Consider the following 17,041-nt stretch of genomic DNA (forward strand, 5'->3'; position numbering starts at 1 on the left):
AGGAGTATTCATTCCCTAACAATCCATTTGGGTGTTTTTGTTGTTCGTGATGCCTTCAGTAGAACACAAAAGGATCAGGTAATATATCCTTGATAAATTGTTGACTTTATTAATGTCTTAAAAACCATTCAAATCCTACCTTTTCAGTCCTGATTCCTTAATTGAGAATTAAATACTCCCTTCCAGCCTTGTCTTTTCTCTTACTCATATATAAATACTGTATTCCTATCAAATTATTTTTTAATTTCAAAAATATCTTGTACTTTTCTAACTCTAGATTTTTGTTCAAACAGTTAAACTCATCTTGAATGCTCTCTGCTCCCTTTCTGTGGCCTTTCCTTACCTCAAGATATAACTTCAAGTCCATCTCAGACGACAGAATCTTGATGTGAATTCCTATGTCAATTCCTGTGTCATTTCTCAATTTTGTATGATCATGTGGCATTTTTCTTGTAATGAATTATTATGTAAGGTCTCTTAGAACTCTGAAATTCTGTCACTCTGTGGCTTTCGCATCATTAATAAGATTGTATGTCTAAAGGAATCAACTCTTTTTTAATAAATTTATTATTTATTTATTTATTTATGGCTGTTTTGGGTCTTTGTCGCTGCGCGTGGGCTTCCTCTAGTTGCAGCGAGTGGGAGCTACTCTTCCTTGCAGTGCGCAGGCTTCTCACTGCGGTGGCTTCTCTTGTTGTGGAGCACGGGCTCTCGGCACATGGGCTTCAGTAGTTGTGGCCTGTGGGCTCTAGAGCACAGGCTCAGAAGTTGTGGCGCACAGCTTAGTTGCTACAAGGCACGTGAGATCTTCCCAGACCAGGGCTCGAACCCATGTCCCCTGCATTGGCAGGCGGATTCTCTACCACTGTGGCACCAGGGAAGTCCCCAACTCTCTTTCTTATTCCCCTCTCACAATATCCAATATGGTTTTCTGTTTGGTTTTTGTTTTAATTTTTATGTCATTTTAGCCAAGAAAGTAGTATCCGTATGCAAAGTTTACTCTTTGAATCATTTAGCATGTTAAATAATTATTTTTATTAGTATTTTTCTGACATTATATCTGCTGACCTTGAAGTTGATTAATGCTAGTCTGAAACAGACTCATTAATTGAACCTATATTTATTGAGTACCTCCTAGGTGCTTGGTATTGAAGGATACAAAAATGAATGAGAGCCAGTTGCTGCCCTCAAGGACTTCATAATCTACTCTCAATTTATCATAATTAAATATTCTTTGTAGTAAGTAGCCATTTTGTGAATTACTGTTCTTCATTTGATAAATCTTTCAAGTGGGCGCATTTTTAATTCAGAATTGATATTGAAGCAAAACTTTGCTCACCATTGTTAAAATGATATATAGTCTCTAAAAAAATATTTTCAAACTAAATTACTGGGGGAAGGGGGTTCATTTTAATTTTCTAACATTTTCTTTGAACTGACTACTAAAGTTACACTATGAACTTCATGAACACCAGCTATTTTCTGAGGGGGAAGAGGTCTTTAAACTTTAGTTGCAGGTTTGGCCTTTATTTCCCATTTAATTTAACAAGCACAATAGTGTATCTAAGCTGGAGATGTAAAGATGAATTATGATGCTGGCCTCCACCAGCTCCTGTCGGATCCTGTCTGGATGCAATTCCACTCACTCTCAGGTCCTCCTGAAATTCCATTTCTTTTATAGAATTTAAATTGCAGTAACTTCACCATGTCTCTGAAATTCTAATAAATATATCCCATTCAAAGGCCATACATTTTCTCATTCTGTAAAAACTCTTCACCTTTAGTGTTAGCCAAAACTGTGTTCACATCCTTTGGTGCTGTTGGCATTAATTTAGTAAACAACTAGATAGAACATGTTTTGTTAACCTGATATTAAAATAATTGTGTATGAGCTTAGAATAGTAGTTCTCAGTCTTAGCTACACTTAAAATTACCCAAGGAATCTTTACAGCTTGCACCTCAGTCCAGTTAAATTAGAATCCTTGGAATTGGATTCAGCATCAATTTTTTTGAAAGCTCCCCCAACTCCAAAGAGCAGCCAAAATTGAGAACCAGTTGAGGAGAATCTACTTTACAGTTTACTAATATATTCAGAGTTTGTGTTATACGTTTGCCCCAAAGAAGTTTAGAATACTTTTAAACTATTACTTTACCCAATCAAAGAATTGATGGTTAGAGTTTATATTAAATAGATGTCTTTGATCACACAGACTTTTTACTTGTAGTCCTTTATTCTCTCTAGTAAATCAGGGCATGGAATCCAGGCTTCTTATTTCATACTGTAGCCTGCATGTCTATCCTGTAGTAAAGGAAGGATTGCAGGGCCTGGCATAATGTGGCTGACTCAAAGACAATCTTTTTCTTAAAGCAATGTTTAGAGAAAATATATAAAGAGTGGATTAACCTTCCTTTTCTCAGGTCATTTTACTGGGTTACTAATGAAATATTATGAAAGAATAGTACAGCAAATTACACTTTAGAGAACATTGGGTTTGGATTTCTATGACTTTTTTGCATTCTGACATTCATCGTAGCTTGTTTTCACAGAAGTTTTTAATTATTAAATGGTAGTGCTATACATGCATTAAAATACATGCTTAAGGGCTTCCCTGGTGGCGCAGTGGTTGAGAGTCCGCCTGCCGATGCAGGGGACGTGGGTTTGTGCCCTGGTCTGGGAAGATCCCACATGCCGCGGAGCAGCTAGGCCCGTGAGCCGTGGCCGCTGAGCCTGCGCGTCTGGAGCCTGTGCTCCACAGCCGGAGAGGCCACAACAGTGAGAGGCCCGCGTACCGCAAAAAGAAAAAAAATATATGTATATATATGCTTAAAATCAAATGTAGTTTATAATGAACAACTATCAGCACTAATTGACTACAAAGTCAGTAATGATTTTGGACTTAAAGATGTTGAAAACTAAAATTTTTAGGGTAAAATTTAAAATTTTTGGCAATTAGGAAAGGGGTCTTTTTTTTTAAAGAAAGAATAAGTCTTTTGTTCTTTTGACAAAGATATCATAATTTTATGTTTGTGTTTAAGCAATATTGTTAAGATCATAAAATCCTTGAGGGCAAGAACCATGTCATATGCTAAATATATATCTCACATGCAGTTGAAGAAAAAGTATGTATTCTCCACAAATATCTTTGATTAATACTTCTCCTTAATTTAGTTGATATAACTCATCATTTCTGTAGTTGATGTATGCTTAAAAATGTTTTAGAGGAAGATTTATGCATTAAGTGTTGTACTAGTTTGTTAACCTAATATATCATACCTTGTGATTAACAATGGGAAAAATTTTTAAATCCCCATAGTGATAAAATCATGGGAAATATATCTTTTACAATTACACATTGAAATAATAAAATTTAAATATATGATTTCAACTTAAATATATAACATTAGCAATGTTCTTATGTCCCCTCCCACCCTTTTATTGTTTATTTTAGATAGGATTGAAGTTATTATCCTTAATTTGATGATGATTGAATATCAGGTAGGAAGCAGAGGTGGGCTATAGGATACAGCTCACCAGAGTGCTATGAACAAAGAAAGAGGGACAGAGAAGCACAAGGTGTGTTTAGGTAATGGTGATAGAAAATATTAATTGCTTGAAATCAGCAAGTATTTTACTGGAAGGGTAGCATAGTATATAATAAGACTATGATTCAAACAGGTACAAGATTGAATCCCAGCACTGACATCTTAGGGCAAAATTTTAAACCATCCTGAGCCTCAATTTCTTCATCACTAAATTTACGATTCTTACCTGTATAACAAGATGTTTTTGAGTACATGATACAAAATGCACAGCAATTGTTTTTTACTCTCAGAAAATGCAAGTAAACATCAGAATTTATTACTGGTACTTAAATAAATTGCTCATGTGGTTCTTCCTACAGAACTGCTATTTTCTGAACAGGCTTTCTATAATCAAACTATCTCACTCATACTTAAGGATTCCATAAATTCACTCAGTTAATCATTCAGTCACTGGATCAAGAAACAATAGGACCATCTGTGTTGGTCCTCTGTCCACCATCTTTTTATCTTTGTATCCTTATTGTCAAATTACTTGTTTGTTGTCTGTCTTCTCCATTAATATGTAAGCTTCCTTAGAGCAGAAACCTTGTCTGTTTTTTGGCTTCTGAAATCCATGTGCTTAGAATAATGCCTAGCACATATGTAGGTGCTTAATAAATATTTGTTGAAGTAATGAATGGAATGAATAAACAAAATAGATGCTTACTAAGGAGCTAAGTGGAGAATTTTTCTCTACTGGTAGATCATCCTTTATAGATAATATTCACTTGGGTGAACTACTCTCATTATCTGGGAAATAATCTATTTAACCAAGGGAGGTTAGACTTGGAACCTCTAAAATTCTAATGTATACCTTTGGCAGGTCTACAGCTTAGAATCTTCAGGGATCTGTAAAGAATATCAGCATTCTCTCTTAAGAATTAGATTGCATAGTTACCCAGCTGACCTTGGGGTCAGAGTTTTGATCTTTTTCCCAATGCCTCTCCTATCGTTGGTTACAGTACACTGCAAGTTTACAAGCTTAGGCAATAGCTTTGGAACTACTATTCTCAGTTCCACCCATTGGGTCAGGGTTTGGCTACAGGCCAGTCTTTAAAAGACCTAAAGCTTTACAAAAGCTATTGAAGCTATTTCTAGGCCTTGAATAAAACCTTTAGTGGGGGTGTACCAGAAGTCTAAGAAAAACATTCTAAAAGCTATAAGTGCTAACTGATAATCAATTGAAAGTATTAGACCAAGAAGGATGCTGAAAGAAACAGATAATAAAGTTCAGAAAAATGGAGCTGCAGAAGATATTTTAAAGGTGAACATTCTATTTTGTTATCCAGAAATAAGTCATGACTAATGAGTATAGAATTAGTGCTAGTGATATACCTGTGTTATGATGGGAAACCACATATTCTAGAGGAAAATTATGCATGATAAACAGCCTGAGTCATTGCTTCTAGTATTTAATTAAAAGTGTCCAGAAGTCTCTATAAAATCTACACAGAAATACTTTTACCTCTTTGTTATTGTATGGGCAATGCTGCCTTTCCTCAAAAACCACTAAGGATAATAAAAACTGATACGTTGTGAGTATATTTAACTACATTTATGATCTTTAAAAGATGCCTCAGTAGTATGAATAGGATATGTTCCAAAAGTTAGTCCATAAATCAATTGCTGGAACATATTTTGAAGAAACAACTTAAATGATAGTTTCCCAGAAATCCCATAAAAGCTTATCTCACTAGGTGTGATTAAAGTGCCAATGATACAAAGCCACATTAAACATAAATAGCCCTTTTTAAATTCAAAATAATAATTATCAGGCACTGAACAAAGCGATTTACATACATACCCTTACTTAATTCTTAAAACACCGTAATATATATATTGTCTCTCTTTTGCAATGGAAGATACCTAAGGAAAAAATATTCAAAAGCTTGCTCAGGTCACACAGTTAGCAGTGCAGTCAGGATTTGAATTCAGATCCAGCTGGCTCAAAATTTTACTCCTTACCACTATGTTATCCTACCTTTATAATGTAAGAAATATTTATATACTTTATATACAGGACAGTATGCTAGATTTTCTATAGCATTCACACCATACATTTCAGCAGAACTAAGGATATGTGTTAACTATGGAATAGGATTATCCTAAGTGCCACAAAAGAGGTATGGATAAATTACCAGAGGGGCAAAAAGGAGCATTCATATACAACAGTTTACAGACAATTATTTGTATGCCCGGGATTGTTTGGATTTGAGTTTTCTTTTTAATACAGATTCCTAAAATGTGTTGGGGGTATATTTAACTTTTTTTTTTTAACTGTATAATCAATAACAGTTCACAGAAGAAAAGCTTGGCCAGGCAGAGAAGACAGAATTGGATGCTCACTTAGAGAACCTCCTTAGCAAAGCTGAATGTACCAAAATATGGACAGAAAAAATAATGAAACAAACTGAAGTGTTATTGCAGCCAAATCCAAGTAAGAAATTTTTTACCTTTTGTCTCCATTATTGACTAATTTTATTAAAAAGTACTGTTAATAGGTTTTTTTTAATGTTTTTTTAAAAAAGTTTTAATGGCTCTTGGAAAACATTTTTTGGTTATGGCTTTGGGGTCTATAATTATTTTGTGTGTGTACTTTTGGTGAAGAAGAGGGTGATAAACACGTCATTGTATACCCTCTAACAAACTGACAAGTAACATTTTTCAGGCCTCTGTAGAATCCTCTTGAAAACTCAATTTCAGGCAGTGAGTTTGAATTTTAAGAGTTATGAAAGCCTGTGTAGATAAATTAATCTTCCTTTCTCATCCAGGGAAGAATTGTCCCTAGTAATTAAGGAAAAATTATATAGAAACTTAAGTAGTTACCAACTATTTATGTTTATGTTAAGTTTTACATTTTTACATAAATTATTCCGTTTGATTTTCAGACAGCATCATAAAGCTTTTCAGATCACCTAAGTCAATAAGGTGGCAAATAAGGTGCATAATAATTGTTTTAATTGAAACTCACAAGTTAGCATTTTGTTCAGTGTAGCATAGCTAATTAGAAGTGGAACTTGAACTAGAACCAGGTGTGTTGACACCCTGAGTTTTACAGATCAAAACTGAAGGACAAAAACAACAATAACAATGCCTGCTTTCCTTCCCCTTTTCCCCAGTGTTATTGTGACCATGTTGTGAAATGCCATAAACTTACTTTGTTACTAATTTAAAGTTCCAAGCTTTAAACTTTGTTGCTATTATGTAAACCTCAAGCACTGTACAAAATATTAGTAATACTGTGCTATTTTAGTTAAATTGCGGTGACTTTTTAAAATAGTCCTTTTACACTTTGAGTGAGGCCTGTTGTTTTTGGACACTATGTGTTATTTCTTATTCATTTAAGGCTACTTAAATAATATACCATGGTATCTTAAAAAAAAAGAAAGAAAGAGAAAAGAAAGTAGTAGACATTTTTCCTCTTGTTTCTTGCTCTATCCATAGTTCCTTAAATAATATAGTCTGTTCTACAACATGTTTTTGTGATTGGCAAATAAGCTCACACTCAACTGGTAAACGGGAATGATGTCGGTAGAAGGGAGTTACAATGGCTCATATAATACAGTTTTACATTAGTGTTTTAAGTCTAAAGTAGTAACAGAATTTTTTGTGTGTTTTATTTATGCTCTCATTATAAAGTTACACAGATTTTGAGTAGTCAGACCTAACCTTCTTTTTCCTGTAAGCCCTGTTACTTTTAGTGCATGATTTTTCAGATCCTAGGATTTTTCAGAAATATACATTGTATTATAGAAGAATTGCCTGCATTTTTTGTTAAGATTTTATGATGACCTTTTAATGCCCTATTGAAATGAAACATTTATTTAAAATATACCAATTTTTTTTAACTGAATGAAATCAACATGGGATTCAACTTTAAATTTTTGACCAAATAGATAGATGGCAAAGATAAGAATCACTCTCACGGTCAGAAAATGAAGTTCTGCAATTTCGTTAATATCTTCTCAGTGGCTATGTTTTGAACTGACTCATTTTGATTTTAACTAATTGAAAGGTTTTTAAATTCCTGCTTAAAAACTCTTCTGATGCTGCACCAGAGTCTACCACAAAAGCGAGTATTGTTCCAACAGCCTGTTTTATGTATGAAAATTAGCACTTTTGCCAACTCCTGAAGTGTTTCTATTACTGGTTCAGCTTATTTTTGAAATTTTCAGTGTACTGTGTGACACTTTCACTTGTGGAGGAGTTATGTGAGGTGCTTAGAAGGAACCCTATTTAACTGAGATTCTTTTTGGATTGTAATTTTATGTTTAATCATTGTTTCTGAAAAGTCTGGAACTTTGACTTTTTTCTTATTTGTCTCTGAAATATCTCACTGTTGGGCAGCAGTGTAAATGTGAATTTCTTAAATATTATGATAACCAAGTGTTTATTCAGATCTTACAGATGTTTTTTCCTTTTCATTTATGCTAATTCCTATTATTGCTTTTAACCTTTTGTATTTTAAACTTATTTTTAATGATGAAATCTTTTGAGTGCTCAGATATTTATATACTTTAAACATAATTAAATAAAATTAAGCCAAGGAATCATATTGCTGATCTCTGTAGACTATTCCAAATCCTATTGTTCCATTCCTTAAACTCCCAGTATTTAGCCTCTAAGAGGGAGATTGAGCATATGAGCAAACTAAATCAAAATAATAGTGGCAGAAGTATGTGACTCTTTGATTTTTCTTAGGTACCTTATATCCGTATTTTTATAGCTGGAAATCCCTGATTTTAAAATTGTGTACATATATTCAAAGTTAAAAATTAGACAGTATATGAATGGGGCAAAGACAACTTCACTAGATATTAAAGGAATACCAACCCTTTCTGGAACTTAAAATCCTATAAAATACTCATAATAGTTTTACTTTATTTTAAATATTTTTGTGCCAAAATATTTTATCAGATTTTTAAAATATAAGTTTCTTAGAGTTATGTAATACTCTTAACATGCAAATGAAAAATTATATATTAAGATATATACTTGAAAGCATACTAATTTCATGTTTATTTTACAAGGTAATAAATGTCTAGTAGGGGAACAAAACAATCTTTCAAATAGCTTAGCTTTTTGAAATCATTGGTAATTTTAAACCTTTTTCCTAGATGCCAGGATAGAAGAATTTGTTTATGAGAAACTGGATAGAAAAGCTCCAAGTCGTATAAACAACCCAGAACTTTTGGGACAATATATGATTGATGCAGGGACTGAGTTTGGCCCTGGAACAGCTTATGGTAAGTGAAAGGCAAAAGGTCTGCTAAGAGATATCTTTACTCTTAGATTTTTACTACTTAGAGACATCATTAACATTTACCTAATATTAGTAGAATCAATTTTAAATTCAATTTTTTTGTCTTAAAATTTTGGATGCAGTGACAAATGTAGGTGACCACTAAATATATACAGTGTAACTTAGTATTTAATATATTTAAGCATATATTCTGAGAATTCACATCTTTTTATGTCTAAATAGGTATTCCCATTGAATCTTGCAGCACCTCTGTTGTACTTTTTGTGATATATTGCAGTCTCTGTTTATATATGTCTCTTCTAGTTGATTTTTCTTTTGTAAGCTTTCTTGAGGATTTATTTCTATAATAAAGTACCTGGCACATACTAAGTATTTGAACTAGTGCTTTTATTACCCAAGTAATGTCAGTACCACAAAAATGTTAACAATGGTTATCTCTCGATGTTTGGATGACATTTTATTTCTATTTTCCTCATATACTTTAAATTTTCTATTACGTTTCACAGTTATGCCAGCTTTTTTTAGTTGCTCTAGTGACTTTTTTAATGTATAACTCTGAAGCTCAGTTATATATGATTACCCCTCAAATCTAATTTTCTCAGAACATAAGACCATTTCAGATTTCTATAGCTTTTTTCCTGTTTTTCATGGCTAATAATTCTTTTTATTAAGACTTCTGCAAGAAATTTGTCCTTATTTAGATATGAAATGATAGGTAAATTAAGTGATTTTCTACGTATATAGTTCTGATTTATGAAATAGCACATAAATTCTGGGACTAAATTAACTTAGTTTTAGTAGTATTTATGTCAGATGGAAATAACCTAAGTACTGTGTAACGAATGCTATTAATCCATTAACTGGCTTATAGCTGTACAACTTTGAAACTATTACATTGTGTTCTTCAAAATATAATTCTTTCAGAAGTCTGAAAATGCTTAAAATTTCTATACTTTGACTTCTAAATTTTAACTGTAAATTTTACAAAAACTTTATATATCGATCAGATTTGTTATTGCCTTCTTGTGCCAGACTCAGTTAGATGCTGGGGTCATAAAGGTACGTGAAAACCCAGCCCTTTCCTTCACCAAGCTGAAGACCTAGTGGAGCATGAACATTCAGAAAGCTTCTAAATTTTTTCCTTTTTAACCTGCTTAATCTGTTTGCACTTCTAATAATTCCATTGAATGTACCCTGATTATTTGAATTGGGCTTTGTGAATCTATTTATTAATAATTGATAATAGTATTAGTAATAGATGATTAGTATTAGTAATAAATTAGTATTAGTAATTGAATATTTCAGGAATTGGGCTAAACACTGTACAATATATGTATTGGTAAATCCTCACTTATATCCTACTTGTAAATTCTATTATCTCTGTGTAAAGACAGGGAAACTGAGTCTTAGAGAGGTTACATAGTTCATCCACAGCTAGTAATTCAAATGTAGATCTGTATCCAGAAATTGAGCTCTTAACTACATTATATTATTACCTTCCTTATCAATCAGATCTAATTTTATCTGAGAATGAAGGAATTAAGATCCACAGAACTAAAGCTTATTAGAGGTAGAACTGGAAGTAGAACCAATCTTGTGGTTCTCTTTCTTTTTCTCTATTTTCTACTGAATTTGTCCTATTTAAATATTAGGGTATATGTGCTGCAAAACATAGGTTTTTTTTTTTTTTAACTTAAGATACAAATATATACTCTTATTTATAGACACGAGGTAAGTGTATAAATACAGAAACAAAAGAATTTTGACTTTATCTACTTATTAAAATATTTTAAGAATTATACTTTTATAAATATATCTACAATATTTGAGCTGTGACCATAAGTATTTCTTAGTGTATCTGTCCTCTTTTGTCCCATTGGTAGAGTTGGTACAATAAACTATGCTATGATAAGGAGTTCACCTTTGTCATTTTCATTTTGATATTTATAATCTTAAATTTACTTTCAAAATAAAACTACCTTAACTACAGTTAATTTTATTTGATTTTTACTTAAGTAAACAAGTAACAACTGACTTTAAGGCAGATCAAATGCTGATTTATCTTAACATGATTTTCTGACATTACCAGACAATGGTAAAAAAAAAAAAAAAAAAAAAAACCAAACTTTTTTCCTTTGCAGGTAATGCCCTTATTAAATGTGGAGAAACACAAAAACGAATTGGAACAGCAGACAGAGAGCTGATTCAAACATCAGCCTTAAATTTTCTCACTCCTTTAAGAAACTTTATAGAAGGAGATTACAAAACAATTGCTGTGAGTTGGAAAATGTTCATTTTTTTAGTAAAATAATTTAGGTATATACTTAGTTTTTAATGAATAATTTGCCCTCTTAATGACTTTGTAGATGTAGCAGATTAGAAAAATTAAATAATCTAGTTAGATGCATATTCCATCAGAACACAAAACTAACCAAAATAAAGGACTATAAATGATACGGACTCCACTTTTGTGTCCCTGTAGTGTTATTGAGGTGTCTTTACATCCATTCTTGTTCGTTACCAGCACTAAAATCTATAGAGAAGTTCCTGGAATGATTATTAAAATACGGCACAATTTATCACCACAGTATAGCCATATAGCTGTTCGTTTAAACTGGGAGCCAGAATCCCAATTACTGGAAGCTATATTCCTGGCTATTAGCCTTTCTGTCTTTTTGTATCCCTAGAAGTCTATTATCTTCTTTTCACACAGCTGTGTTTTATTGCTGAAATAAAGAAAAAAATTTCACTTTCCCAAACCTAATCTGTTAATCTATTATTTTTTTGGTTTAATTTGTTTTTTAAGTGATGGAGAGTGGAGTTCTAGGTGAATATCTTTTTCCTAAGATTCTTGCAAGACTGCTCTTTATTGTAAATACTACTTCAAACTTAATTTGAAGATTTCTTATTACAAAATATTATTGAAACTCAATATGTTTACAATGAATTTGTGAATAAAAAGTGTTTGGCCTGAGACAAAGGAAAAACCACAAAGCTGAAATACAATTGAAAAGATATTAGATTGTCAATAGGATGATATTTAATATATGAATTCTAAGAACTAATAAAGCAAACAGTGAATTCTTATAAACTTACCTGTTATAAAGAAGCTTGATGTTCCCGTGAGGAATTCTAAGATATCGTACTAATTCTAAGATATCATACTAATGTTTGTTCATTATTCATTCTATAAATTTGAAATTCTGTTTTCGTAGTAATAGAGTTGCTTTTGTTGCTGTGGCACAGAGTTTCAAGGAGCTTTGCCCTGGGCCCTCTACCTTCTTCACCATAGGCGCTTCCTAGATTATCTGTTGAATAATTCTTTGTTGTGGGAGCTATACTGCATTATAAGATGTGTAGCAGCGTCCCTGGCTTCTACCCAGTAGATGCTAGTAACATCCCTACCCCAATTGTGACAACAAAGAAGATATTGCCAAATGTTCCCTGGAAGGGCAAAATCACAGAATATTAAAACTAATATTCTTCTGTTTCTGCCATCACCTGCCATCTTTCCCAGATATCTAGAATGTCTCTGTCATTTTAAAATTGGAAATAGTGAGAAAATGGAGTCAGATACCTGAATCGTCACTTTATAGCCAATTTTGTAATCATAGATCTTTATCAGATGATTCATATATTTAATGGAAAATAATACCTTAAATGTGTATGCTCTTACTGGATTTTTAGCATCATTAGGCTTTTTTTTTCTTTCCTATATTTATAGAAAGAAAGGAAACTATTACAAAATAAGAGACTGGATTTGGATGCTGCAAAAACCAGACTAAAAAAGGCAAAAGCTGCAGAAACTAGAGCATCAGTAAGTAGTGTTTTTTTTAATAGAAGAGTATTTGAGGTTAATAACTTTAAGACTTGTAAAAGGTTTCACTCATATGCAAGCTGTAATCTATCATTAAGACTAGAATATGACTTTAGAGTATTGTTTTTGTGTTTTTAAACAAACTTTTCAGAACTTAATGCATTCAAATCAGTGAAAAGTAGTCATATCAGGAGGCAATATTCTTATTTTAGTGATATACTTGTTGCTAAAAAACAAAAATTATAAGAGCTCCTAAAGCTGTGTCATATTTTTTGAATAACCTCAGTGGTGATGGAAAATAAGTCTTCTGGAAATAGATTTATTATATTTGAAATAGAAAAACAGATAGTAATTAAGGTAAGAATGAATCAAGTTTGAGAATGCTTATGTGTAGCTTAAAAATTAGATGTGACTCCCTTTCCACATGGGACTCAAACTGACCGAAGGAGTTGTCACCAAGAATAGTTCCAAAACTATTCAGATAGCAGCAACATGGAGTCCCAGGTGGCTATTTTGAAGGGGGAGGAAACCTGTTTGGATAAATTAGTTCTGGTATATTTTTTATAAAAATCAATCTCAGAGTAGTCTTTTAAGACTAAGTGGGTATATATTAAATATAGTAGTTCAATGATTTTATATATATGTATATGTGAGGATATATATATAACTTTAATAACTTTGAAGATTTTATTTATAAGCTTCTGATTTAATCTAATATTTATATAGTTTATATCTCTTTTCCAAAGTTTGAAGAGATTAATCAGCTTGAATTGGAGCACCTTTAAGATAGTACAATATAAACAAGTATGAATTTATTAGATGAAGCTAACAAGTTCATTCTTGAGCTAAGGGATATGTGTTGTTAAGAGACGTGACATTCCCACTGCCTTCTGTTCCCAACTCACTACCACTACTATCGTCAAGAATCATTGCCTTAGGAGCATATTACCATGGTGCTCGTAGAAGTCTATTGTGGCTCTCTTGTTTTGGGAAAGAAAAGGTTGAGACTTGGTTTAGAGTGAAATTTAAAACTGGTAACTTGGTGTTGGACAGTGTTGTCTTATGAGATTACCCAACACCTTATATGAGCAGAATAAATTATTTTCTTCTAGACAGTTCTCCTTTTGGAGATTCTGTATTAGCAACTGCTGTAGAAGAGCTATCTTTGACAAGACATTAATTTCAAAATCACTGGCTAGTTCACCTCAGAATTTATGATGACATCATCATAAGGAACGGCTTAACTTCCCTAAACAAGCTTTTTGCAGAATTAGAACTTTACAGATGAATACCATAGATGGCAAGAGACTCTAAATTAGGATATTAATTTCTAAGTTGCTAACAATAAACTTATATAGCAAAATATGAATTGGTTTTTAAGATACAAATTTCATAATCAGAAAAAATGTTAAATAAGGATCATTTGGAAATAAATGTTAGAACAGAATATCTTTATTTGAAATGTCTATATGTGCCCAGTGATTATGGAATAAGAATACAAAACTTTCTTTAACAAACACTATTACAGAATAATGATAGTCTACATTTTACTTGGAAAAGTGCCAGAGAGTTCATAAATTTAACAGTATACCAGGTCCTATGTATTCTAAATTATTTTACCACTGCTATTAAAATGTGTAGGAACCAAATATAATAGTAGACAAATTTTGAGAGATAATTCCTTTTGATATATCCAGAAAAGATGTTGACAGATTTTCTGTGCTGTGTATTATTGAGGACAAAATGTTTTCCATGAGAATTTACATTTAAAAATAAAAGTTTGTACAAATGAATTTTTCAACAATTACGTTTGTACACAGCTTTTCTAGAATTTATATATTGCATTAAACAAAATTTAACTGTAGCCAAATATTAAAAATATTAGTCTAGACAAAAATTCACATTTCCTGATTTTAGTTGTGTTCTTTCCCTCTAGATAACAACTTGTTTTTCTTCAAACTTTATAGCAGTAAGTCTGAAATACTTTGGAAAGGAAAAGCCCTCTTAGTTTGTTATCACATAAAGCCTTGAGGCATGCCTATATTTTGTGATTTTTTTTCTCTGTATTTCTCTTCCGTTTACTTGAAGAATACAGAAAAATTGAAACCACTAGGAGTTTGTTTTTCCTTTTTTTTTCTTCTTTGACACATTTCCTGCTCCTAGTTGGTGGCTGAGGAGGTTACTCTAACCTCAGACTTTCTTTGATTTTACTTCTTTGTAAATTTCCTCGGATTGTTTTGTGACTAGTTGTTCCTCTGTAAGTAAGATTTGGGACCTGTGCATGTCAGCACTTTTTTAAAAATTTGTTTACTAGTTTCTTGTGACCTGTTTTTAAATTCTAGATTTACTGAATGCTAATTTTGTACAAGGTGCTTTGCTGAGAAGGAGTTCATATATAAATAGTGCAAAATCTCTGCTGCCCTCAGTTTACAATCTGCTATAGTAGATTGAATTTTTTGGTGATTTTGCCATACCAGTAAAATATTTCTGCCTGTATTCAATATTGCTACTTTACTAATCTGTTTTATTAGTTAATGTGTTGAAGAATGGTAAAGCAGCATCAAAGACATTTCTCAAAAATATACCAATTGAGCAGAAAAGAGAAAACCTCCCTGAATATTTTACAATGAATAAAGTACAGCTTTGAAAATAGTATAAAACTTATATCAGAGAAGCAAAAACAAATATAACTTATGCATTTAAGTTATAAGGCACTGACATTTTTAACCTAACTTAGTCTATATAAACTTTTTAAAAAATCATTTTAGAGTGTTGCTAATGGGAAGAAAAAAATCATCTGGTTTCAAAGCTCTCTGATATTGAGAGGTTTAGACGTCTGTTACTTTTGGGTATCCAAACATGATGGAAAATACATTTTCAAGTAACATAACAAGTATGTCCCTCTGCCCACTTAAGCATTTCCACAGCAGTCTATGTCTTTAATCTGCAAACTGAGTGAATTTATAGCACCATCATATAACCTTAACTTAAATGTACATATATTAGAATTTAAAGTTTATTAAAAATACAAGGATTGACATGCCTTTCATATATTTCTTCAGGGTATGCTAAGACCTGTGAGACTGATTGAAAGAGAACATGGTTGAAGGCATCATACATTAATAAAATAGAAATGATCTTTGAATAGGGAAATTGTGGGTAGGCAGAATGGCTTTCATAGGTAAAAATTTAATAAAAATTTAATAAAAATTTAGGAAATTATGGCAGTTTTTAAAGTGATGCATTTTCCCTAAGTAATTCTAATTTAAAATCAAGCATCAACCATGTTTTTTATCTTTGAAAATTCAGTCTTTTGAAAAAATTGAACAGGTACCATTATATGAAATTCCGTAGCTGGATTTTTTTTTTAAGTAGAAGACCATTTTATCGGTTCTTAATACTTGTTTGTGTGTTCTTTAGTGTGCAGAAGTAACTTGTTTTACTGTGTTCATTGGTATAATGTGTTCTTTGTCTCTTACCTATGCACTTAAGCAACTAAACTCAGCACGCCTTGAAGGAGATAACATTATGGTAAATTTCTCTTACATGCTCAACTTCCTGCATGTAAAATGGCTGAAGGTTTGTTGGCCTACCGTGTTTTCTACATCTTGAATAAAGTGCCTTCTCTTGCTATTATCTACATATAAAGTTTAAAGTAGTTGAAGCCATGCATTCATTAGTCTAACAAAAAATACAGAGAATACTAGCTGAAGAAATACTGGAACTTGAAGAAAAGAAATTGTGTTCTAATTGCCAAATTCAGCTGTGCCAAATTAGAGTCTGAATATATACACAAATACATAAATATTTACATGTATTTATACTACACATAAATATATAGTGCCTTTTATACATAATAAAAGATGTTAATTTAGCTGGCACTTCATATTTTCACTGTTGGCAAAAAAAATTAACAAAGTTTACTTAACTTAAATGTATAAGATGTACAGATTTACTTTGCTTCACAGTACCTTCAGTGTTTACCTTAATTTTCACCCAAATTCAGCATAGAATTAATTTCTTCTGCAATTCCAGGCCAAGACAAACCCCAGTAGTTTAGGTATTTCTGTAGTGTGGAAGCCTGTCCAGTGTTAATTCACTTAGGAGAGTTGCAGAATAGTGATAGCTTTGAATTGGGAATGAGAATTATTCTGTAATATCCTTTGTATATTATTGAGCTTGATTTGAGGAAATTTTTGAGATGTTAAGTGTTTTTAATTTTTTAACAAGATAGAAATCTGAACATAGTCCCAAAATTCATAAATGTTAGCCAATAAAGATTTATAGATACAGTGTTTGGTATAATACTCCTGGGTGTATTACTGCCATAGAAGTAGCATAGACTCTGCCGTATAAGTAATAAATAATTGAAAGTTTTT

General features: G+C 32.0%; 1 protein-coding gene across 4 annotated transcripts in view; it reads left to right on the forward strand.

Moving 5' to 3' along the window:
• The window catches only part of SH3GLB1 (SH3 domain containing GRB2 like, endophilin B1), a 34,175-nt gene that overhangs the window by 3,318 nt on the left and 13,816 nt on the right, over positions 1-17,041 (forward strand). For 2 of the 4 annotated variants that reach the window (XM_067726784.1, XM_067726785.1), the window contains exons 2-6: positions 5,878-6,019; positions 8,700-8,828; positions 10,987-11,120; positions 12,570-12,662; positions 16,155-16,193. In XM_067726784.1, the coding sequence (XP_067582885.1) occupies positions 5,878-6,019; positions 8,700-8,828; positions 10,987-11,120; positions 12,570-12,662; positions 16,155-16,193 (537 nt within the window). Of the gene's footprint in view, positions 1-5,877; positions 6,020-8,699; positions 8,829-10,986; positions 11,121-12,569; positions 12,663-16,154; positions 16,242-17,041 lie in introns of all 4 variants that reach the window. The other 2 variants (XM_067726783.1, XM_067726786.1) reach the window with 2 other exon arrangements.

Source organism: Pseudorca crassidens, chromosome 2 (genome assembly GCF_039906515.1).
Source record: "Pseudorca crassidens isolate mPseCra1 chromosome 2, mPseCra1.hap1, whole genome shotgun sequence".
Lineage (NCBI taxonomy): Eukaryota > Metazoa > Chordata > Mammalia > Artiodactyla > Delphinidae > Pseudorca > Pseudorca crassidens.